Source organism: Capricornis sumatraensis, chromosome 9 (genome assembly GCF_032405125.1).
Source record: "Capricornis sumatraensis isolate serow.1 chromosome 9, serow.2, whole genome shotgun sequence".
Taxonomy (NCBI): Eukaryota; Metazoa; Chordata; class Mammalia; order Artiodactyla; family Bovidae; genus Capricornis; species Capricornis sumatraensis.
In genome coordinates, this window is record NC_091077.1 from 80,695,457 (window position 1) to 80,718,370 (window position 22,914).

General features: G+C 40.2%; 2 protein-coding genes across 4 annotated transcripts in view; one reads left to right on the plus strand and one right to left on the minus strand.

The window, feature by feature from the left end:
• Positions 1 to 2,712: 2,712 nt before the first annotated feature.
• ZCCHC9 (zinc finger CCHC-type containing 9) lies at positions 2,713 to 11,411 on the plus strand. 3 transcript variants are annotated; one of them, XM_068980729.1, is made up of 6 exons: positions 2,713 to 2,795; positions 4,543 to 4,928; positions 6,864 to 7,014; positions 7,324 to 7,416; positions 9,542 to 9,610; positions 10,880 to 11,411. In XM_068980729.1, exons 2-6 carry the CDS (start codon positions 4,545 to 4,547, stop codon positions 10,996 to 10,998), a joined length of 816 nt encoding a protein of 271 aa, XP_068836830.1. In that variant the 5' UTR covers positions 2,713 to 2,795; positions 4,543 to 4,544; the 3' UTR covers positions 10,999 to 11,411. The 3 variants fall into 3 exon arrangements, with proteins under 3 accessions (XP_068836830.1, XP_068836828.1, XP_068836829.1); XM_068980727.1 differs by having other exon boundaries at positions 2,735 to 2,795; positions 4,522 to 4,928; XM_068980728.1 differs by lacking the exon at positions 2,713 to 2,795 and adding an exon at positions 2,808 to 2,893 and having other exon boundaries at positions 4,522 to 4,928.
• A 10,710-nt stretch (positions 11,412 to 22,121) lies between these two features.
• The window catches only part of ACOT12 (acyl-CoA thioesterase 12), a 41,140-nt gene continuing 40,347 nt past the window's right edge, over positions 22,122 to 22,914 (minus strand). Inside the window, exons 14-15 of the mRNA XM_068981343.1 lie at positions 22,641 to 22,767; positions 22,122 to 22,374 (exon numbers count right to left, since the gene is read on the minus strand). Of these exons, the coding sequence (XP_068837444.1) occupies positions 22,225 to 22,374; positions 22,641 to 22,767 (277 nt within the window). The 3' untranslated portion in view covers positions 22,122 to 22,224. The remainder of the gene's footprint in view (positions 22,375 to 22,640; positions 22,768 to 22,914) is intronic.

A 22,914-nucleotide genomic window follows, 5' to 3' on the forward strand; every position in this document is an offset into this window, starting at 1 on the left:
GCTGAGCCACATAGGAAGCCCAAGAATATGGAGTGGGTAGCCTATCCTATCTCCAGGGGATCTTCCTGACCCAGGAATCAAACCGGGATCTCCTGCATTGCAGGTGGATTCTTCACCAACTGAGCTATCAGGGAAGCATCTCCTTAATGAGTTTGAATTTCATCTTAAGAACAGTGGGAAAATACAGAAGGTTTAAAGCAGGAGAGCAACAATCTGATTTACATTTCAAAAGTTTGCTTTGCTAAAGCATGGAAAATGGATTTGAGGGAGTGGAGCCAGAACAGATGCCCAGATCAGCTGCCACTGATTCATGATGAAAGCTAGAACAAAGGAGGTAACAGCAGTGATAAAAAGAATAGCTATTTAAGAGTTTAAGAGGTGAAATGGATTGAGTGTGATGATGGGGATGGGCTCAGTTGTCCTGGTGAGCTGAGCGGATTGTCAACTTTCCCACCAAGTACAAACACTGGTGGTAGCCATTTGGTTTTTTTGTAGGGAAGGGAAAGGGGTTGTGGAAATAGTTGCTCAGGAGACTAAGGTTTCTCTCTTGAAGACAGACCTTCTTTGACTCTACATGGTGGTATTTCAGTCGAATGCTTAAATAGCATTGTTTAGGACTATGTGGCGCCACCTCCACCCAGTAAAAAGTGAAAGTTAGTCACTCTGTCATGTCCAACTCCTTTCAACCCCATGAACTGTGGCCACCAGGCTCCTCTGTCCATGGAATTCTCCAGGCAAGAATACTGGAGTGGGTAGACATCCCTTCCTCCAGGGGATATTCCCAAACCAGGGATGGAACCCAGGTCTCCTGCACTGCAGGAAACTTCCTTACTCTGAGCCACCTCCACCTAATAGGGCCCCAAATGTCCTTTATATTTCTATTACAATGATCCATTCCCACCATGCTAATTGCTTTATTTTACTGCTGCTTAGGAAAACATAATGTCCTGCAACTGCATGTCCTGATTTCAGGCACAAGTCTCAGACTGGACCTCTTTTGATCACAGGTGCCTGGTCCTGGCCCAATCAGCTGTGAAGAGTTAGTCACACGATATAAACATGGCTGCCAAGCGCCCACTCCTGGAGGTTGGGAATACTCAAGGTGTGGGAGAGGCCAGACATGCCAAAGGTCATGTACTTCTCTATCACCCTGCTTATTTCATTTATATGCAGAGTACCTCATCCAAGATACCTGGCTAGATGAAGCACAAGCTGGAGTCAAGATTGCCAGGAGAAATATTAATAACCTCAGACATGCAGATGATACCACCCTTATGGCAGAAAGCAAAGAGTAATTAAAGAACCTCTTGATGAAGGTGAAGCAGGAGAGTGAAAAAGCTGGCTTAAAATTCAACATTCAAAAAACAAAGATCACAGCATCTGGTCCCATCAGTTCAGTTCAGTTCAGTTCAGCCGCTCAGTCGTGTCTGACTCTTTGCGACCCCGTGAATCTCAGCACGCCAGGCCTCCCTGTCCATCACCAACTCCCGGAGTTCACTCAGATTCACGTCCATCGAGTCAGTGATGCCATCCAGCCATCTCATCCTCTGTCGTCCCCTTCTTCTCCTGCCCCCAATCCCTCCCAGCATCAGAGTCTTTTCCAATGAGTCAACTCTTCGCATGAGGTGTCCAAAGTTCTGGAGTTTCAGCTTTAGCATCATTCCTTCCAAAGAAGGGCTGACCTCCTTCAGAATGGACTGGTTGGGTCCCATCACTTCATGGCAAATTGATGGAGAAACAATGGAAACAGTGACATTTTATTTTCTTGGGCTCCAAAATCACTGCAGATGGTGATTGAAGCCATGAAGTGACAAGACGTTTGCTCCTTGGAAGAAAAGTTATGACAAACCTAGACAGCATATTAACAAGTAGACAATACTTTGCCTACAAAGGTCTGTATAATCAAAGCTATGATTTTTCCAGTAGTCATGTACTTATGTGAGAACTGGACAATAAAAAAGGCTGAGCACTGAAGAACTGATGCTTTTGTACTGTGGTGTTGGAGAAGCCTCATGAGAGTCCCTTGGACAGCAAGGAGCTCAAACCACTCAATCCTAAAGGGAATCAACCCTGAATATTCACTGGAAGGACTAGTGCTAAAGCTGAAGCTCCAATACATTGGCCACCTGATGCCAGGAGCTGACTCACTGGAAAAGACCCTGATGCTGGGAAAGATTGAAGGCAGGAGGAGAAAGGGACGACAGAGGATGAGATGGTTGGATGGCATCACCTACTCAATGGTCATGAGTTTGAGCAAACTCCCGGAGATAGCGAAGGACAGGGACGCCTGGCGTGCTGTAGTACACGGGGTAGCAAAGAGTCAGACACGACTAAGCGACTGAACAACAACAACAAAGGAAAACGTAAGTCCCTCCAGCCACCGACTCCAAGAAATGTTTGCCTAATTTTACGATGAAGTCCATTACAAAGAGCATTTCTTAGGGAAGCCTTTTGGGCCTCTCCCATCGCCACGGATCCTCTCATTCGTCTCCCCACTTTATGCCTTGCGTTCTGCACAGCACAGATCGTACACTCTTCATCTTTGCGTCCCCGGCGCCCAGCGCGTGCCCCTCAAACACTGCGTCCTCCACATTTACTAATTAGCCACCTTTCCCAGAGCTGAGGTAACACCGCAGCACCGGACAGGGACACCTCTCCCGGTGAGCCAACTGCTCGCCGGAAGTGACGCACTGCAGGGACGACGTGCTTCCGGTCCCGGGTGTCCCCGCCTTTGTTGCAGGGGGGCGGGTTTTTCTGGCCTGCTTAACTCCGCTGCTCTGGAGGATTCTTTCCTGGTAAGAAGCTGCGCGTTGGGGAGTAAGGCCCGTTCCCTGGGGCGCGGCGGGAGGGCGCAGGAACTGGCGGCTAGGTCCCCGGGGGCCCCCAGCGCCAGGTGAGGCTGAAGCACCGCGCTTCGCGGCGGGCCCAGGCGGAGCGCGGGGATCTGTCTCAGCTGTAGTGGGGTAGCCGCTTGGGCCGGCGCGTCCAGCCTCACTGGGGCCGGTCGGGCGAAATGGACGCGACCGACTGGATACTCAGAGCTCCCCCAGTTCCTTGTTCTCAGGAGAAGGATCATCCATCTCCCCTTGAACGGCCCCATTCCCCACTGTGACAGCCGCAGGATCTGCGGCGACGAGTATGCGCGCGTGGTGTAAAGTGGCGTACAGAGTCCCACGCCTGTTTATTGGCTCCTCCCCACCGCTTGTGTTGAAGGGATGTTGTGGCCGAAGCTGAGGTTTTAACAGTGGTTTGTGCAGGGGAGAAGGTAGTGGCACCCCACTCCAGTACTCTTGCCTGGAAAATCCCATGGATGGAGGAGCCTGGTGGGCCGCATTTCATGGGGTCGTTAAGAGTCGGACACGACTGAGAGACTTCGCGTTCACTTTTCACTTTCAAGCATTGGAGAAGGAAATGGCAACCCACTCCAGTGTTCTTGCCTGGAGAATCCCAGGGACGGGGGAGCCTGGTGGGCTGCTGTCTATGGGATCGCACAGAGTCGGACACGACTGAAGCGACTTAGCAGCAGCAGCAGTGCAGGGGATGCTGCCCTAGAAGGCAGCGTGCTAATAGTCGGAAACGATGTGAAACAGCTGGGTTGGAAGTAGCTTATACTCTGATTACAGGAGACACAGACGTAAGGAACAGACTTTTGGACACAGTAGGGGAAGAAGAAGGTGGGATGATTTGAGAGAATAGCATTTAAACATATACTTTACCGTATGTAAAATAAATAACCAGTGAAACCTTGCTGTATGAAGCAGGGAACCCAAAGCGAGTACTCTGTGACAACCTAGAGGGGAGGGCGGGGTGGGAATGGGGTTCAAGAGGGAAGGGACATATGTATACCTATGGCCCATTCATTTTGATGTATGGCAAAAACCATCACAACATTGTAAAGTAATTATCCTCTAATTAAAATAAAATTTAAAAAAACAAGAGGTAGACTCGGTATTATCACGTGACACTAAACGAATATATTTTGCTTATCAATCTTCCGGAAGGAGTTGTAATGACAACTTCATGCTTCAGGACAGGATTTGTGTATACTTAACTAATTTGCTGTATAAACTGTTTGTGATGAAATGGCAGATGGTGCAAAAAGATTGGAAGAAAGTAGACCTGGGACTTGGAGATAGGCAAATAAACTAAGAAAACTGCAAAATTTGGGAAAAGTAACTTAATTTACTGTTACCATGTAATTTCATTTTGGAAGTAATTTGTTTTTTTTGCTGAATTGTTTTCCAGTTTGAAGCAGGTATTTATATGTGGTGTTTTTTTTTAATTGTTGCTTTTTTTTTTTTTTTAAACTGGAGTGGTAGCTTCTCTGGCAAGGGCTAGATTTACATTGCAGGTATGTCTATGCAGCATGTTATAGAATTAAATATATAGATCTCTAAGTTTTTAAGTTAAAAAGTCTTCTAATAATTAACACTCAACATATGGGTATCCTTGATATAGTGATATAGCATATATCTTTAGTTTCATTTTTTTCTTTGAAATGATGACAAACTTGTCTTAAAGATTGATACCCCTCTGATGAAGCTATGACCAGGTGGGCACGAGTCACTACCACACAGAACAAACGACCCTTTCCTGCAACATCATGGGAGGATATGAAGAAGGGGTCCTCTGAGGGACAAAGCCAGAATCTTCCAAAGAGTAAACAACTTGAAGCCAACAGGCTGTCCCTTAAAAATGATGCCCCCCAAGCAAAACACAAAAAGAATAAAAAGAAAAAGGAGTATTTAAATGAAGATGTAAATGGATTCATGGAATATTTAAGACAAAACTCACAGATGCTTCACAATGGTGAGGTGATAGCAACAGACAGTCAGAAAGTAAGGGAAGAAATTGAAGTTGCTTTAAAGAAAGACAGTCGTCGGGAAGGAAGACGATTAAAAAGACAAGCAGCAAAGAAAAATGCAATGGTAAGATTATCCCTTCTATCACATTATGTTGTATGGTTGGAAACTTACTCATACGCTCATATACATATTTTAGCAGAGTGTGATTGTGGCTGTATGCTAGACTTAGATGGCATCTTTTTGAGGGATAGTAGTAACTCTAGGATTTTTGTTTATATGCTCTTATATGCTACACACTTGATGTACTGATGAATTATCACAACATACAAAGATGGTGGCATTATCTCCATTTTTTGGGTAGAAAACATGAGTGTGAATTTTTTTTTTTTTAATTTCTGCATTCCCAAGACTAGATTTTAAGCTGTTTCAGACACAGGAAATGAAATACTGGTATAATTCTTTCCCTTCTCTAGAAAGAGATTCTTCTAGCAGGGTAATACATAAGAATCAAGATTTGTTGCTATTTTACATTTTTATTTTTTAATAGACTTACTAAATGTAGAACATTGTTTGCAACAGTGTAGACTTGAAATGTTGCAGCTTCCATAAATGTGGTTTCTATTTGCAGGGTTATTTTTATGCAGTATCATATTTGGAGTGTCTTTTGTAAGATTCTTTTATAAGCTAATACTGATAAAATAGTCCTTATGAATAAATTGGATAGAAAAGAGAATCATTTCTATTTGGATCAAGATAGTCTTGTTTAAATTGTGGAGTTATTTTAAAATATTTTAAAGTCAAGTTAATTTAACATGAAGATAATTTTAAGATAATTTTAAGACTTTTCTGGTGGTCCAGTGGTTAAGACTCCATGCATCATTGCAGGGGGGCCCAGGTTCAAGGTTTGATCCCTGGTCAGGGAACTGCATCCCACATGCCCCAACTAAAGATTCTGCAGGCTGCAAGGAAATCGAAGATCTCGACAGCTGCAGTTAAGACCCAGCGCAACCAAATAAATTTTTTTAAAAATTTAAAGATAATTTCTTTGACATAGGTGGTGTGATGAATTGCATACTTTTTGAAAAAGTTTAGTATTATGACTTGAAGGGAAAATTTATGTTTTTAATTAAGGGGAAAGACATTGTTTTTCAAAATAGGAAAGGAATTCTTTATAGCAAAGCATATGCTTTAATACCATAAGGCTTGTTGAGACCTTTCAATTCATTTTTTAACTTTTCTTAGTAGCTCAGACTAAGTATCGGTTCTTAATTGTTAATTAAAAAATGATGAACTATTTTATCCAAAAACTTTTTCCAGTTTAAATAAAATGTCTTAAATATCTACCGTCTTTGATTATGACTGATACACTTATTCATTGCAGCAAAAAATATCCTCCAAATTGCTAGGTAGTATGTAAAGCAATGAAACCATTGCTCAATGTTATGCTGGAAGCAAATAATTAATCTTAGAATTATACCTTTAAAATGTGCATATATTTTAAGATGAAACTTCTGTTTATAAATATTAAGGAATATATATAAAAGATACAAAAATTATAAAGTATAATTTTGGGTATGAAATATATCTTATGATTTGAATCACAACTTAAATGGAATCACTTGACCCAAATTCATTCTATGATGTGAACTTTAAAAAGTGAAGGTATTAATTTTGAGTGATAATTTTTATGCTCATTGCCTGTCTCCTCCAGAAAACTCAGTTTAAGATACAGACATCTCCATTAATGAAATGAAATGTAATGAGTCCATATTTGCTTAATTCTTTTAAGCAGTTACCTCCTGCAAAGATTTATAACTTTGTCTCCTAGACTGATAGATTTATGAATTGAGGGTTTTCAAAAGCACTGAAACCCTTTGATGAAAATGACGTTTCTTACGGTTTAAGAGGGTGTGAGAAACACTTTTTTCTACAGATGAAATACTGAGAGTTCAAAAAACAGAACTAGACAAGTTTAAAATGGGATTGTTTTTTTGATGCCTAGAATTAATGAAGCCAGTGTAGTGTTGCAGTGTGGAAACTCACTTTTTGTTTTCTCAGGTATGTTTCCATTGTAGACAACCTGGCCATGGGATTGCAGATTGCCCTGCTGCCCTTGAGAATCAAGAAATGGGCACTGGAATATGTTACAGGTGTGGATCCACAGAGCACGAAATAACCAAGTGCAAGGCTAAAGTAGACCCAGCTCTTGGTATGTTGTTGTTGGTTTTTCCTATCAATTTTTTTCATTTGGTTAATGAGCACACTGGCCAGTAAGTAACCAACTGGTTTTTTCATTGTTGACAGGGTTTGTTATGAGTGTGCCACTTAATAGTTTGAAATCAAATGTGATTAAACTTTAAATTATGTAACAACAATATGTTTTCTTCTCAGAGTGTTTTAAAGTGATATGAATTACACTATATATATAGATATAGATAGGTATCTGTATCTATGTTGATATATATACACTCACATCCATACATGTATATAACTAAACAAGAACTGTTGATCATTACAGGTGAATTTCCTTTTGCAAAATGTTTTGTTTGTGGGGAAATGGGGCATCTGTCCAGATCTTGTCCTGATAATCCCAAAGGACTCTATGCTGATGGTGAGTACTGTTACTCTTGTATGTTGAGAATGGTGATGAGTTATCATGCAGTTGTGATTTAATTTACACTTAAACAGTTTTTAAATTCCTGAATAAGTGGCAAAATCTCTAGAATTTCATTATTTGTATAAAGCATTATCCTGTGGTGGCTTAGAGGTAAATCCGCCTGCAGTAAAGAAGATGTGGGAAACGGGGTTCGATCCTTGGGCTGGGAAGATCCCCTGGAGAAGGAAATTACAACCCACTCCAGTATTCTTGTGTGGAGAATCCCCATGAACAGAGGAGCCTGGCAGGCTACAGTCCACAGGGTCTCAAAGAGTCAGACACAACTGAGCAACTGAGCACACATTCTATGTACTAGACTTTGTGTAATTTAAGTTGATACATCAAATCAGAAAAAGCTGACCTCTATATTTCAAACTATTTGTACTTACTTCAATATCATTTGTGAGAACGTGTTATAAATAGCTACTTTTAAACCTAACAAGCAAAAAGATTATTTCTCAAACTAATATAAGATTTAAAAAATAGTGTGGTGAATTTAATCTCAGTATAGCGTAATATTTTGGGTAGAAGGGTTTGTACTCACTATTCTGGATTTTTTTTTTCTGAGTGTTTTCCTTAGTTTATTGTCTGGCATGGACCATGTAACATTCTTACCTTTGGCTCAGCTAATGTCTTAAGGTGCCCACAATAATGTCTGTAATGTTTAAAGCTTTAAGGAGGAGGTTGGCATCTGTTAATGTGAGTCATTTATTAATGTGATGCTGGTACCATTAGGTTCTAGACATTTCTAGTGTCATGTCCTGGGTTCCCTTGCAGAAGTCCAGTGAAAAAGCATAGCTTTGGAGTTAACACTAGTTATAGTCTCAGCACTACCACTCACTCACTGTGGGTCTTTGGCCAAGTTATTTAACTTTCTTATCTCAGTTTCCTCACCTGTGAAATTGAGATGAGAAAATTTTATTTCATTGATTCTAAGATGCATGTTTTTTTTTTCACATTTTAATATATCTGAACTCAATGTATCTTACTATTGGTGCATGTTACATAATAGGCAGTTTTTTTTTTCCCCAGAAAGGAATGTAAAATAATGATATATCTTATAATCAGTGGTGTCTTAGATTTGATGAATTATGATATTTTACCTTAAAGAGTTATGAGGATTAATTATTAAAGTGCATCCTCTGTTTCACTGTGGCATCTACAGCAGTAAAGAGTCTTGGACCTGAAAGATACTCAAAAGTGTCTTTCAGTTTTGAACTTAATAAACAGGCCATATAATATGACTAGTGAGCAAAGATGCCTTTGTATGGTGAACCAAAATGACTAGATATAAAAAGTGTGGCAAAGGGAGTAAGTCACAGAAAAGCGTGAGTTCATCCAAGTTTATACCCTGTTAGGGTCATTTTTCTGAGTAAGTCATTTAATATTATGAGCATGATCATGGTAATGCTTGACCATTAAGCATTAGTGTTTGACTGTTCAGTGAAAGACTCATTTTAGAAAAACTCATTTTAGGACTGTGTTGTAATTCACAGTCCTGGAATGTTGCTTAAAGTAGGCAAATAGGCATTTTTACTAGAGTTAGGATGCCTGGCAGATAAAGGCACTGATAGAAAAGTTAACTTCATTCCTTTTGTGATTACTCATGCCTATCTGACCTATACAGCGGGGCAGAGGTTTGTATCCTTTTTTAGGGGGAGGGGGCATTGATCACTAAAGAATCTGATTAAAAACTGGGCATTCTTCTCAAAAAATGCATCTGCACACAGATTTTTCAGAGTTCACGAGCCCATGCCTTTCTAACTGTGGTTAAGACCCAGGCTTCCATGCAGTGGCTCCTGGACACTCCAGAGAACAAGTACCTTTCATCATATCTCACTTCTCTTTCCCACATCTCCTTTGAAGGTCAGGGGCAAGAAATGGTGGGTTACAGTTTAGTGCTCTATGAGGTTGAAAGGAATGGAGAGTAGACTTACTAATAGGAATAAGTCGTTCCTGGCTTCAGCTACCTTTGCAGCTAACAAGGTTATGAGGACCAAACAAGCTATGAAAGTGCTTTGAGACATTACATGCCCTATGTAAGTATCAGAGGTTTTCAGTGACTTTGTTCTTTTTATAGGTGGTGGCTGCAGACTTTGTGGCTCTGTGGAACATATGAAGAAAGATTGTCCCGAAAGTCGGAACTCAGGTGAGATCTCTGGGCCTCCTTTAGAAGGGGTGAGATTGAATATTCCTCTGTGTTTTTGTTGAATTTTGTAATTAACAACTCCCTGAGGTACAACTGGTTTTAAGGCTGTCTGGTTTCCTGTTACAGTGATGACTTCATCATTTCTTTATCAGCAGTACTAAGTAAGCATTAGCAGCTGTTCTCAGGTGGGGAAAAAAATGATCAGTAAGCCCCAGAGGACCTTGATTTTATAAAGCATCTTATTCATAAATATTTATATTTGCTAACTTATGTGTTTAATAATAACAGTTAATTATGTTACTTAAAGAAAAATATTTACTAAGAAAATGAATAGAATAAGTTGCAGTATTGTTATGATTGAGAATCCTCATGTATGTTCTGAAGTCAGAAGGATTCCAAGTTGTTTGCAAAAACTTCCAGAAATATCTAAATTGTGTAATCCACATAGTATCTGGACAGTTTATATTTTTTTCCTAACAAATACTACCATATTTGTTACTTGGTCATCTAAAACTTCATAAATGTTCAACAGACCTAAGACAGATATTGGGGTATGTGGAGACCATTGTTACATTAGTTTGCCTAGATTAGAATGGTGACAATCTGTGTGAAAGGAGGCAAGACAGTAGGGTAGCCCAGTAGTGCTTCTTGGCGAAAAAGTACACTTCTTTCTATATCAAATGGTCATTGTACTATACAAATAAGTCTGCCCATTCTTACTTCCTACCCCTAGCATTTGAATTTGAAAACCAAGAGTTCTTGTTTAGAGTCTTGTCTAGAAGAAGATAGTCTTTACTATATTGTAGGCACTGAGATTGAAATGAGAAGTGGAATTTGAATTCTCCCTCCTGGGAGGATTGCCACTTCCCAAATGACAAGACTGACAAGCAGATGTTGTATAATTTCACAGGTGGAATCTTGTGCATTTAAAACTGATGGCTTCATAAGTCTTGCTGTTTACAGTCTCTTGGAATTCATTGACTCTGTAATGATGAACTCTGGGAAAGAATGAAAGAGCTTTCTCATCAACTTGTGCATTGCAAAGCAGTTGCTGCATTTTCCTAATTGGGATGACAAATTGCCCGTGTACTCTGAAATCAAGGGTTATAATCAGTTGCAGAATTGCTCACTTTGCTTTAGTGATGGACTCTTCTCTCTTTGTGATTATTCATTTCAAAACTAGTTCCTTTGCTAAACCAGCACGTCAATCTAGGTAGGTGTATTTGATCACTGTCTTTCTTACATTTTGAGTTTTCTGTGTCTTTACAGATCGAATGGTCACAGTTGGTCGCTGGGCAAAGGGAATGAGTGCAGACTATGAAGAAATTTTGGATGTGCCTAAACCACAGAAACCCAAAACAAAGATACCTAAAGTTGTTAATTTTTGATGATTAGTACTGTTGTTTGTTCAACATTCTGAACTGGGCCTGCTTCACAAGTTGGAGCTAGACTGTCCCTTGGAGGCCTGTATTATAGATATCAGTATAATTTAGGTGTGATCAAACCAATTCCTGAGTTCTGTCCATCAAGGGGCACTTCTCCCATTGTTTGGAGAAGATCACTGAAAAAAAGTATAAGATGTTTAAAATGGATTTTCTAAAAGAATATATTTTTGACCAGTAGAGCTTAGGTGTAACTAAGTGATTATATACCTGATTGTAACAATCATTTTTCTCTTTAAAAACAAAATTATGCATTAATATGAACTATCCCTAAACATAGGGTAACTGCTTTGCATTTGGAATTGAATTTGTGGCCCTATTGTTGGTTCCAAGTATCAGTTTATCATTATGTTAGAAATTTATTTATAATTGCCACAAAATGTATTTTTAAAATATTAAATAAAAATTCATTTGCTATTTACCTAGTTTTATGAATACCTAATTTTGGATTGAATGAGCCTTGGTAATGTCCATGTAACAATCTCTTTGGAAACATGATCTTTTATGAATCCTAAATGAGATTAATTTTGATTAATATTTGTTTTAGTTTTGGCATAAAGATTTACAAATTATTGAGGTTAAAATAGAAGAGTACCTCAGCTTAATAGCAGCTCTTTCTTTGCCCCTGGTTTTCAAGAGAGAGATTCCAGCCAAAATTCAGTTTGGGATATTTAACCAGAATGATGATGGTGTGTAACAGACTGTCTGTTAAACTTAATAGTGTTTTGTTCACATGTTTTAGATGAGTCAGGGTGAGATTCAGGCATCATCATAATAGAGTTAGAACACTAATCAGAGACCCATTAGCTTCTTTGTTTGATTTGATGAATACATGCATACTTAATACATATATTTCACAAGGCTTAAGGCTCCCATTGTACTGTATAATGGAATGACTTCGTTGGATTGTGTGTTTCATTTGGAATTTTACCTGATTGGATGCACTTGTAACAAAAGGAAACAGCTGTGATTAGTTACTGATGTTTTCAAAAGCAAAATATTTACCAAATAAGAAAAGGAACACTTTTCTGTTTTAATGTCTGTACATCTCAATATTTCTAATCTTAATAAGAGCTGTTCTTTTTTTTCAGCAACAGAGGAAAACATAACCCAATTTGGCTCAGCATACCAGAGCTTAAGGAAGTGGGTGTCATTTTAAAGGAATAGCGCAAGCCACGCAGCTGGAGAAGGATAGGAGTGCTGTCCTAGTCCTTCAGCCTGGACATACCCAGGTTTATCTCACCTATCCTATCTGGAGCAAAAGGCTCTGGAAAGTGAAAAACCCATCAGCTGCAAGCTAAGTCTGATGTTTTTTATATAGTCTTCAATGCAGAGTCCGTTTTTGTTTTCCTTATGGTTACTTTGTTTCCATTTTAAGGATCTATTTACAGTGAAACTAGAAATACATTTCAGGTGTCCCATGTAAGGCTGGAAAAGTATGTGGACGCTTTGTTAAAGGAACTCACCAGAGGTGGAAATTCTGATGTCCTGAGAGATTGCAGGTTGCTCACTGTTGGTTACTTTCTTAACGATGAATGCTGAACAAGGAAGGCACACATGTACTTTTTCATTGTAGATTTTGCAAGGACAAGGACCTAAGTACATTCTCGGTACTCTTTCAGGCACTTGAGATTGTGGCAGTGAATAAGACAGATAAGGCCACATGCATTCTGCTGAGGCTGAAGAATGGAAGGCAGACTTAGGCACAAAAAATACATATCAGAACTATCAGTAAAAATAATATCAGAATGTCAATATTTATAACATTTTATAAATACTTTGTTGAATTCCCTAAGACGTAGTCGTTAGCACTCTTCTTCCTTCTAGTCCTTTGGAAATGTCATCTCTTTTTACAAGCTCATCTTTCACTTCTCTAGGACTGACTCCTGAATCTACGTCCAGTCCTAAGACCCTTGGTTTCAGTTGTGTGCTCACCTGCCTGCTGGACATTCTTAATTGGATGTTGCACTAACACCCCAAACTCACAGTAGCTTTAAACTGAATCACTTCCGTTGAGGGGAAAAATAAACAAATTTCCTTTCTTGTCTCCGTTTTATTTAGTACAATCATATCCCTAGCCTACAGGCTCGAATCTCAAGTTATTCTTTTCTTGACATTCCCTCACCACACCCCAGATTTGATCCTCTCTGACTTTCTTTAGGCCTCTACTTGGCAGTCTGCACAGTAAAGAGTCTTTTGACTACCCTTATAGGAAACAGCTTTTTCCTCATCCCAATAACTTTTCATTCTCTTACTCTAAATCTTCTCCACAATTTAAGTCCCTGCCTAACACTATTTGTCCCCTCTCCACTGGATTATAGGTCACATGAGGGCAGGAATTTTGAGTCTTACTCATTATACTCAGAGGTGCTTGGTGCATACAAAGCATTCACCCTTGTTGAAGGAATGAATGAATTAAATGAATATGTGACAGAATTAGACTTAACGGAGAGATGACACGTGACTGGATAGCTACTTTAGACTGGAAAATCAAGGGAAGGCCTCTGAGGGGAAGACTTTTAAGTTGACATCTGGATGGCAAGAGGGAATCTTATGAAGATAAGGAAAAAGAATACTTAGGGACAGAAAATAGAGCTGTGAGCTTGCCATATTTGAGGGTCAGAAAGAAGATGTGATCTTTTTGACTGACTTCCTTCACTTAGCATAATGTTTTCAAAGTTCATCTGTAATATTCCACTGGTACCTAGGTATACAGGGAAGTATTAGAAGCCTTGGATATTTTGATGTTTGATATTAAGTAAGGGCAATGATACTGAGGAAGGAGCCTGCTCGGTGTAGTTGAAAAATAGCAAAGAGGCCAGTGTGGTTGGAAGAGTTGGGAATAAGACAGTTAACAGGGGTCACACAACCACCACAAATCAGAAGCATATGGTAACTGTTTATTTAGCTCATGCTTGTGAGTCAAATCTCAGTTCAGTTCAGTTGCTTAGTGGTGTCCGACTCTTTTCCCTGTCCATCACCAACTCCCGGAGTCCACCCAAACCATGTCCATCGAGCCGGTGATGCCATCCAACCATCTTGTCCTCTGTTGTCCCCTTCTGCCCTCAATCTTTCTCAGCATCAGGGTCTTTTCAAATGAGTAGGCTCTTCACACAGGTGACCAAAGTATTGGAGTTTTCAGCTTCAACATCAGTCCTTCCAGTGAACATCTAGGACTGATCTCCTTCAGGATGGACTGGTTGGATCTCTTCGCAGTCCAAGGGACTCGCAAGAGTCTTCTCCAGCACCATAGTTCAAAAGCATCAATTCTTCTGCGCTCAGTTTTCTTTATAGTCCAACTCTTAACATCCATACATGACCACTGGAAAAACCATAGCCTTGACTAGAGGGACCTTTGTTGGCAAAGTAATGTCTCTGCTTTTTATATGCTGTCTAGGTTGGTCATAACTTTCCTTCCAAGGAATAAGTGTCTTTTAATTTCTAGGCTGGGCTTATCTGGATAGCTCTGCTAATATCAGTGGCGCTTGCTTATATCCATAAGAAGCCTGGTTTGAGGTCAGCTGATCTAAACTTCCAGATGTTCAAAATAGTTTTAGAAAAGGCAGAGGAACCAGAGATAAAATTGCCAACATCTGCTGGATCATGGAAAAAGCAAGAGAGTTCCAGAAAAACATCTATTTCTGCTTTATTGACTATGCCAAAGCCTTTGACTGTGTGGATCACAATAAACTGTGGAAAATTCTGAAAGAGATGGGAATACCAGACCACCTGACCTGCCTCTTGAGAAACCTATATGCAGGTCAGGAAGCAACAGTTAGAACTGGACGTGGAACAACAGACTGGTTCCAAATAGGAAAAGGAGTATGTCAAGGCTGTATATTGTCACCCTGCTTATTTAACTTCTATGCAGAGTACATCATGAGAAACGCTGGACTGGAAGAAGTACAAGCTGGAATCAAGATTGCTGGGAGAAATATCAATAACCTCAGATATGCAGATGACACCACCCTTATGGCAGAAAGTGAAGAGGAACTAAAAGCCTCTTGATGAAAGTGAAAGAGGAGAGTGAAAACATTGGCTTAAAGCTCAACATTCAGAAAATGAAGATCATGGCATCTGGTCCCATGACTTCATGGGAAATAGATGGGGAAACAGTGGAAACAGTGGCTGACTTTATTTTTTGGGCTCCAAAATCACTGCAGATGGTTATTGCAGCCATGAAATTAAAAGACACTCCTTGGAAGGAAAGTTATGACCAACCTAGACAGCATATTGAAAAGCAGAGACATTACTTTGCCAACAAAGGTCCGTCTAATCAAGGCTATGGTTTTTCCAGTAGTCATGTGTGGATGTGAGAGTTGGACTGTGAAGAAGGCTGAGCTCCAAAGAATTGATGCTTTTGAACTGTGGTGTTGGAGAAGACTCTTGAGAATCCCTTGGACTGCGAGGAGATCCAACTAGTCCATTCTAAAGGAGATCAGCCCTGGGTGTTCTTTGGATGGAATGATGCTAAAGCTGAAACTCCAGTAATTTGGCTACCTCATGCGAAGAGTTGACTCATTGGAAAAGACTCTGATGCTAGGGAAGATTGGGGGCAGGAGAGAAGGGGACGATAGAGGATGAGATGGCTGGATGGCATCACTGACTCGATGGACGTAAGTCTGAGTGAACTCTGGGAGATGGTGATGGACAGGGAGGCCTGGCATGCTGCAATTCATGGGGTCGCAAAGAGTCGGACACGACTGAGCGACTGAACTGAACTGATCTAAAGTAGGCTCAGGTGAAGCAGCCCTATTGCTTGTATCTCTCTTCCTTTTCCTGGGACCAGCAGACTAGTCCTGACCTGTTTTTCTCATGACAAAGATGTAAGAGGGCAGGTCCACTTGCAAAAACATCTTCAAGCCTTTGATTGCATCATGTCTGTTGATGAAGAAGGGGAATAGTGCACTCCATTGGCAGAGCTGGGGATGGTGGCAAGGGAGTGAATATTTTTGAAAAATAATTGAATATACCACATCATACCCCAGACTGTTATAAATCTTTGGCTTTTACTCTGTGCTATGCAAAATTTTTTACAGGTTTGAGAAGAAATGTGACACGATCTGATTGCTGAGTTGAGAGCGAAGGGAGGAGTAGGAATAGAAACAGGTTATATTTCAGATGATAGAAGACGATGTTTTGAATTAGGGTTATAGAGTTGATTAGAAGGAATCAGGTTCTGATTATATTCTTCACATAGAGTTGATAAGATTTCCTGAAGGAAGGATTTATGAAGGGAAAGGTGGCAGAATTAAGGGATCTGTTTTGGATGCGTTGATTTTGAGATGACTATTATCTTAGTGGAAATGTCACCTAAGCAGTTAGATACACAGATGTGGAGTTCAGGAGAGTTTAGGGCTTGCAACATAGATCTGGGTGTTATTGGCAAGTAGATATCTTTTAAGACCCAGTGACTGGGTGGACTCAATGAGGAATAGAGGAGAAGAGACCAAGGTGGAGCCCTGGGTGGTCTAGTATTTAGAGGTCTGGTGGAGGAGGAAGAACCACAAGAGGAGGCTTTAAAAGTGTGACCAGTGATGTAGTTTCCAAGAGCGACATGATGGAACCCAAGCGGAGAAAATGTTGCAAGAAGGAGCCAGTCAGTTTTGTTGATGCCGTTAATTGTGGCAATGAGAGAGGTCTGTGGAGTAGTGGAGGGAGAAGTATGATTCATTGAATGAAATAAGGTTGTGAAGACCACGTTTACAGATAATTGGAGTAAAGATGGGTGGCCTTTAGGAAATAGGATCAGATGAAGTGTTGCTTTGCTTTATTTTAAGAGATAATAATGATTATGATAATAATCCAGGAAAGACTTCTGAAATAGAGAAAAAAGAGAATTGAAGGAGTGAAGCCTTGGAGCAGGTTAGAGAAATAGTTCTTTGCTAGGGGTGGTGGTGGTTGTTCAGTTGCTAAGTCATGTCTGACTCTTTGTGACCCCATGGACTGCAGCATGCCAGGCTTCCCTGTCCTTCATCATCTTCCAGAGTTTGTTCAACCTCATGTTCATTGAGTTGGTGATGCCATCCAACCATCTCATCCTCTGTCGTCCCCTTCTCCTCCTGCCTTCAATTTTGCCCAACATCAGAGTCTTTTCCAGTGAGTGAGGTGACCATCAGGTGGCCAAAATATTGGAGCTTTAGCTTCAGCATCAGTCTGTCCAGTGAATATTCAGGATTGATTTCCTTTAGGATTGAATGGGGGTAGAGATGTTTAATTTATTATGATAGGAGCGATGGCAAAGAATGGAAGGTACATAGAGGGGGAAATGAGATGGCTCCTGGCTAAGAGTTTGTATTATACTCAGTGAAGTATTTTCTAAAGTTGATTAACTGTGAAGGAGTAAGACACATGAAAACCTTGAAGGAAGGGAGGGCAGTGTGAAACAGCAAGCATATAGGAAACGCAGTCGGGTTATCAGAGCCCTTTTGAAATTTGTGCTCATAAATCTCAAGTGAGACCAGTCCACAGTTTTCAGGTGCTCAGTGCAGGGTTGAGGTTTTACAAATACTTTAATTCAGCCACAGTTTTGAATTTGCCCGACAAGCCAAATGAAAGCAAAAGGTACAGGGAGTGACGTTAATAATAACCACGGACCCTAAACCAGATAAGGAAAGAAGGGGGACATGGAGAGGGATAATGAGCTGTGGGAATGATAGAAATATTAATTTTAAACCTGTTTTCAAGTGTCCCTAAAAATGTCACAAAATGAGGAAGGAAAAGATGGCATCAAATGTACAATTTTTATATGGTACTTTATATACTTGGAAGTGTACAGTGAGAGAGGCATTTTGTAATATTTTTCTGACTTTTGGGCTTCCCTTGTGGCTCAGCTGGTAAAGAATCCACCTGCAATGTGGGAGACCTGGGTTCTGTCCCTCGGTTGGGAAGATCCCCTGGAGAAGGGAAAGGCAACCCACTACAGTATTCTAGCCTGGAGAATTCCATGGACTGTGTAGTCCATGGGGTGGCAAAGAGTCAGACACAACTGAACAACTTTCACTTTTTCTTTTGTGACTTTTGGAGGTGGGTTACTCTCAGTAATTATGAAGGGTCTGTGATTATTAATCTAGTCTGTTACAGTTTCATGGATGTCAGTAGAAGGCATGAGAATCCTGGTTCAGGGACAAAGGACATTATTACTCATGACACAGCAAACAGCATATCATGAGTATTAACTTATTTGTGTTGCTTCCATTTTCCCTTAGCCCCCAGGGTGACATGATGGGCCCAGCTGGATGCTGTGGACATGGTGGGTTTGTGTCACAGCTGATGAATACAGGGCCAGCACTCTGAGCAAGTGGCAAAAATTGTAGCACACACCACACAAGCCAGTCTTCTGCACCTTGAGAGGGAGCCGTTACACTGAAGTCAGGCTGTGGTCACCACGACCTACTGAATTGCCTGTGGGACTAGCATATTGCCAGTAGATAAGTCTTGCAGTTTGGCACACTGAGCGAGAACATGCAGGACCCCTCTGAGCCCATGGTGAACTGTCTGATCCAGTAGTTAAACTACTTTCAAATGGGTAAAATGAATCATGAGCAAACTTCATAGTTTACATTTTAATAATTTATTCCAAACCATTAAAGTTATTCCTTAACATATACATTTTCAACACATATTTCCAAAACTGCTTCTACAAATAGATCAATAAAAATTTCCAAGGTTTGAAATGTGCAATAAAAAATATGAATAAAACCACATGGTGGGTATATATAAGAATACACTGGATTTCTTTAGATTTTTATTCAAATTATTCATTATTTCCTAGTGGTATTTGCTGGAGAAGGCAATGGCATCCCACTCCGGTACTCTTGCCTGGAAAATCCCATGGATGGAGGAGGCTGGTAGGCTGCAGTCCATAGGGTCGGGAAGCGTGGGACACAACTGAAGCGACTTAGCAGCAGCAGCAGCAGTGGTATTTGCATATAAGGGTAGATATATTCTAAAGTATACAGATCCGTTTTCACATTTTTTTCCTCTAGAATTCTTTAAAAATATGATAGAAAAACTGAATATAGATCAGAAACTCCATTGCATTAAAACTAGGAAGAATTAATAGGAAAGAGTTTCCTTTCTTAATCAGAAAGCTTTCAGTCCTGTTAGAAGCACTTGAAAACCCTTACCATCAAGAAGGGCATGAAATCTCAAGAGTTCCTAGAGGATATTTTAGCACTCCAAAGGAGAAAGTGAGCCTGACTACATTTTTATGTTCCCTCTGTCCTTAGTCTCCAGGGGCTTGAGGATGGCTGCTGATGAACCAGCTTCACTGCTTACCCTTGGATCAATCACGTTTGCTTAAAGCCGGGGCACCACAGAAAGCCGAGAAAGACTGTACTCAAGTCATCTGTTTTTGATTACCTTTCATTCTATTCCAGGCTCTCCAGAGCTGCTTTCCCTGGAATACGCCAGAAACATTCCCATCTCACAGACTTTGCACGGGCCATTCTACAGGAAACGTGCTACATCCAGAAATCCTCATGGTTCAGTCCCTCTCTGCCTCTAGGTCTTCACTCAGCTGTCTCGAGGTAGAGCCTACTCTGACCACCCTATTTTTTTTTTTAATTTTTATTTTTTTCTTAATGTTTTCTTTATTATTCCTAAACAATGTATCAGGCCATCAATAACCAAAGCCCAAATCCTGGATGTATATATTTCTGTATTCATTATACAGAATATTTTACTATCTTTCAATGTGAAACACCCACCCCACACACACCTCCTTGTTGTTTAAAAGTCCTGTCTCATGGCCAGAAAAATGTTATTAAATATTACATCTTTAACTTGCAGTGGCCCTAAGGAGTAGATGGGAAGCTTCAGACATCTGACCCCAGTCCACATTCCTGCATTCCCAGGTGTGAGGGCAACTCCTGGAAGCCCTCACCAGGCCCCTCCAGCCCTGGCCCAGCTGGAGTGAGGGTGGCCGAGGTAAGGAGGGTGGGGGAGGCTCTGCACCCCCACCTGCAAAGGACACACTCAGTGGGGCTGGGGAACCCCAGCCTCTGCACTGAGCCACAAGCACTGGCCTCAGCCCCAGGGAAGGGAGGCCAGAAGCTGTAGAAGCATTTTCCTACTGCTTCTGGCAGGTGACCACCGTGTTTAAAATATGAACAGCCATCTCCAACACCTCCCCAGCATGCACATCATTTACCCGGCTTTATTTTTCCATTTAACACATACCTCTTGAAAAGTAAAGTGAAAGTGTTAGTTGCTCAGTCATGTCTGACTCTTTGTGATCCCATGGACCATCAGGCTCCTTTGTCCATGGAATTCTCCAGGCAAGAATACTGGAGTGGGTTGCCATTCCCTTCTCCAGGGCTTCTTCCCAGCCCAGGGATCAAACCCAGGTCTCCTGCATTTCAGGCAGATTCTTTATCATCTGAGCTACCAAATAGCCTATAGTATTTATTTACTTTATTATGATGTGATCAGTACCCTTCTGTTACTTGGTAAACCCACAGTGCCTAAAAGTGTCTCATACAGAGTAGATTCTTAATATTTATTGAATGCATGAAAGAACAATCAAACAAGTTTCCATTAAAAAAGGAAATATAAACCTAAGTGCTGCTGTTGAATTTTACAATAGGAATGCCTTAGTCAGTTGTGTCATGGTTTCAGGCAATAGGTTTTAAACTTTTTGAAGTCCCCTAGGGAAAGCCTGAATGCATTGCTGTCTTTTCCAGTGTCGTGCCCTTTTAAAGAATCTTTAGTCCTGTAGTCTGAAAGAGAGCAGTTTGGATTAGGCCATGATGACCTGATAATGTCATGTGACTAATAATATTAAAATGAGGCTAGTGTAGCTGATGTTTAAATTTTACTTTAAAATTTAATTAATTTAAATGGTCTCATGTGGTTAGTGGCTACCATATTGGACAGTGCTGGTATGGACTGTGCCTGTGTTATAAGTTAGAGTGGGTAACATCTTTGTATCTAAAAGTAATCCAGCCAAAGTTGCTCTATTCTTTCATTCAGAAAAAAGTTTCCAAAAAAATACAAATTCAGAGATGTACGAAAGACAAAAGTTAAAAGCATTTCAGTTGTAGAAGAGGGCTGAAATTTTAGCATACGAAACTTTAGTGTACTGTAACCCTCTTTACTGCTCATTTTCTAACCTTTTTTAAAATCTAAAAATATTCTAAAAAATCTGCTTTTGGAATGTAATATATAAGCATTTAAATCTGCCTGTCCACTCTTCTTATTGTATTTCAATGTTAATTCATAAGATTGGGACATAGTCCAAAATTCATATAAATGAAAACCTGTTGGCATAGCTTAATAAAAATGACTACAACCAGGTCTGGACAGAGGTAAAGATTTGACAAACTAAAGCAAGATGTATCTAATCTCTTAAGTGCTCTAAACTCTAACGGAGAAGTCCTTCAAATTTTAGAAGTTGTCCCGTAGAGGAGGTTAACTTGATGTATGCTGGTTTGTCTTATGAGTCAAGACAAATCACAGAGTAAAATAATAAATGTAAAGTCTAGAGAATAAAGTTCTAATGTAATGATTATGAAAGAAGAGCTCAGGTCATTCTTTCTCTACAATATCACATTTTGCAGGTACTTTGTGAGTGTATATAGCAATAGATACTAAATGGGTGAGCTACCTTGATATATGTTAAATGACACCAGGAAAGTAGTTCCTATTACTAAAATTGATTGGATTCCATTATGTTTTAATGTCTTCCTAATTTAAAGCTCTAAAACATGTAATACATCTTGTTAGGTGCTTCTGACACACTGATACCTGCTGTACATGGACAACCCCATACTATTCATCACCTAGCCAACGTATCATTTCTGATTTTATAATATTTTATAAAATTTCAAACAGAATATGTTTCACCCCTCTAGCCTAAAAATGTTTTGATTGTTTTAACCAAACTTTCACCATTTTATAGAACACACAATATTGATTATGAGAAATTTCCCATCACCTGTTCCCCTGGAAGGTAGCAGAGCCACAGATGATCTAAAAACAGAGTCTTAAAGCTCTTTTAATCTCAACCCAAATCACTGGTATTTGACTTGGGATGCATTTTGTTTTTTAACCTCTTCACAACTGCATTTTTCTTAGACTGATACGAAATTATTTGTGGCCGAGAAACTTGTCAAGTGTCAGGACTAAGGGAGTTTGGAATTGGAAGTGGGAAATAAAATGACAGACAATTTAAAGTATGCTTATTAGCCCATCATCAGTAGCACTCTCTATGAACTGTATACAGGAGGCTGCTGTGTCTTCGATAGATTTTGACCAGCCACCAAGGTTTCCAGCAAAGTAAGGAAGGATGCTAGCAGAAATCTGGTTAAAGTAAGATACCTGTTTCAAGAAAACAAAGTGAAACAAAACAATATTTTAATTTCTTATTCATTGGAGCTTTTTCAAGCAAGCATCTCAATCTTTTTGGTGTAGGGGAGGCTGTGACCCCAGTCCCTTGGAAATGGATCTGAAAGGATGACCTGAGGATTCTCTGGTGGGTGTGGGTGGACACACATTACAGAATTACAGTTAATTTAGCAAATCCAGGTAAACGGTTTCTCTGCATCTGTAGGAGAAAATTAGTGTGCACGTTTCATTGAACTTACGGTACACGAACTGCTGTCAGTAGCATGGATGAGAAATCCGGCACATGCGATCTCACTCCTGACATAGTGTGGAGAAGGTGGGACTGATGGCAGAATAACCGACCTCACTGCCACCACGTAAGTGTGGCTGAAAGATAAAAGGACGTTTTCTAAGTTCTTGAGAGAAATGAAGAACAGTGACTGAAACAGTAAATGGTGAAGAAAAGTAAATTTCTACAGTTAATGCAACTCGTTTATATAGTAGAAGTAAAACTATGAAGACCCAGATGTTTTA

Coding starts and splice junctions, on each gene's coding strand:
- ZCCHC9 (XM_068980729.1), top strand. CDS start 4,545: ATGACCAGGTGGGCACGAGTCACTACCACACAGAACAAACGACCCTTT. Junction 4,929..6,863: donor CAGCAAAGAAAAATGCAATG/GTAAGATTATCC, acceptor TTGTTTTCTCAG/GTATGTTTCCATTGTAGACA. Junction 7,015..7,323: donor TAAAGTAGACCCAGCTCTTG/GTATGTTGTTGT, acceptor TGATCATTACAG/GTGAATTTCCTTTTGCAAAA.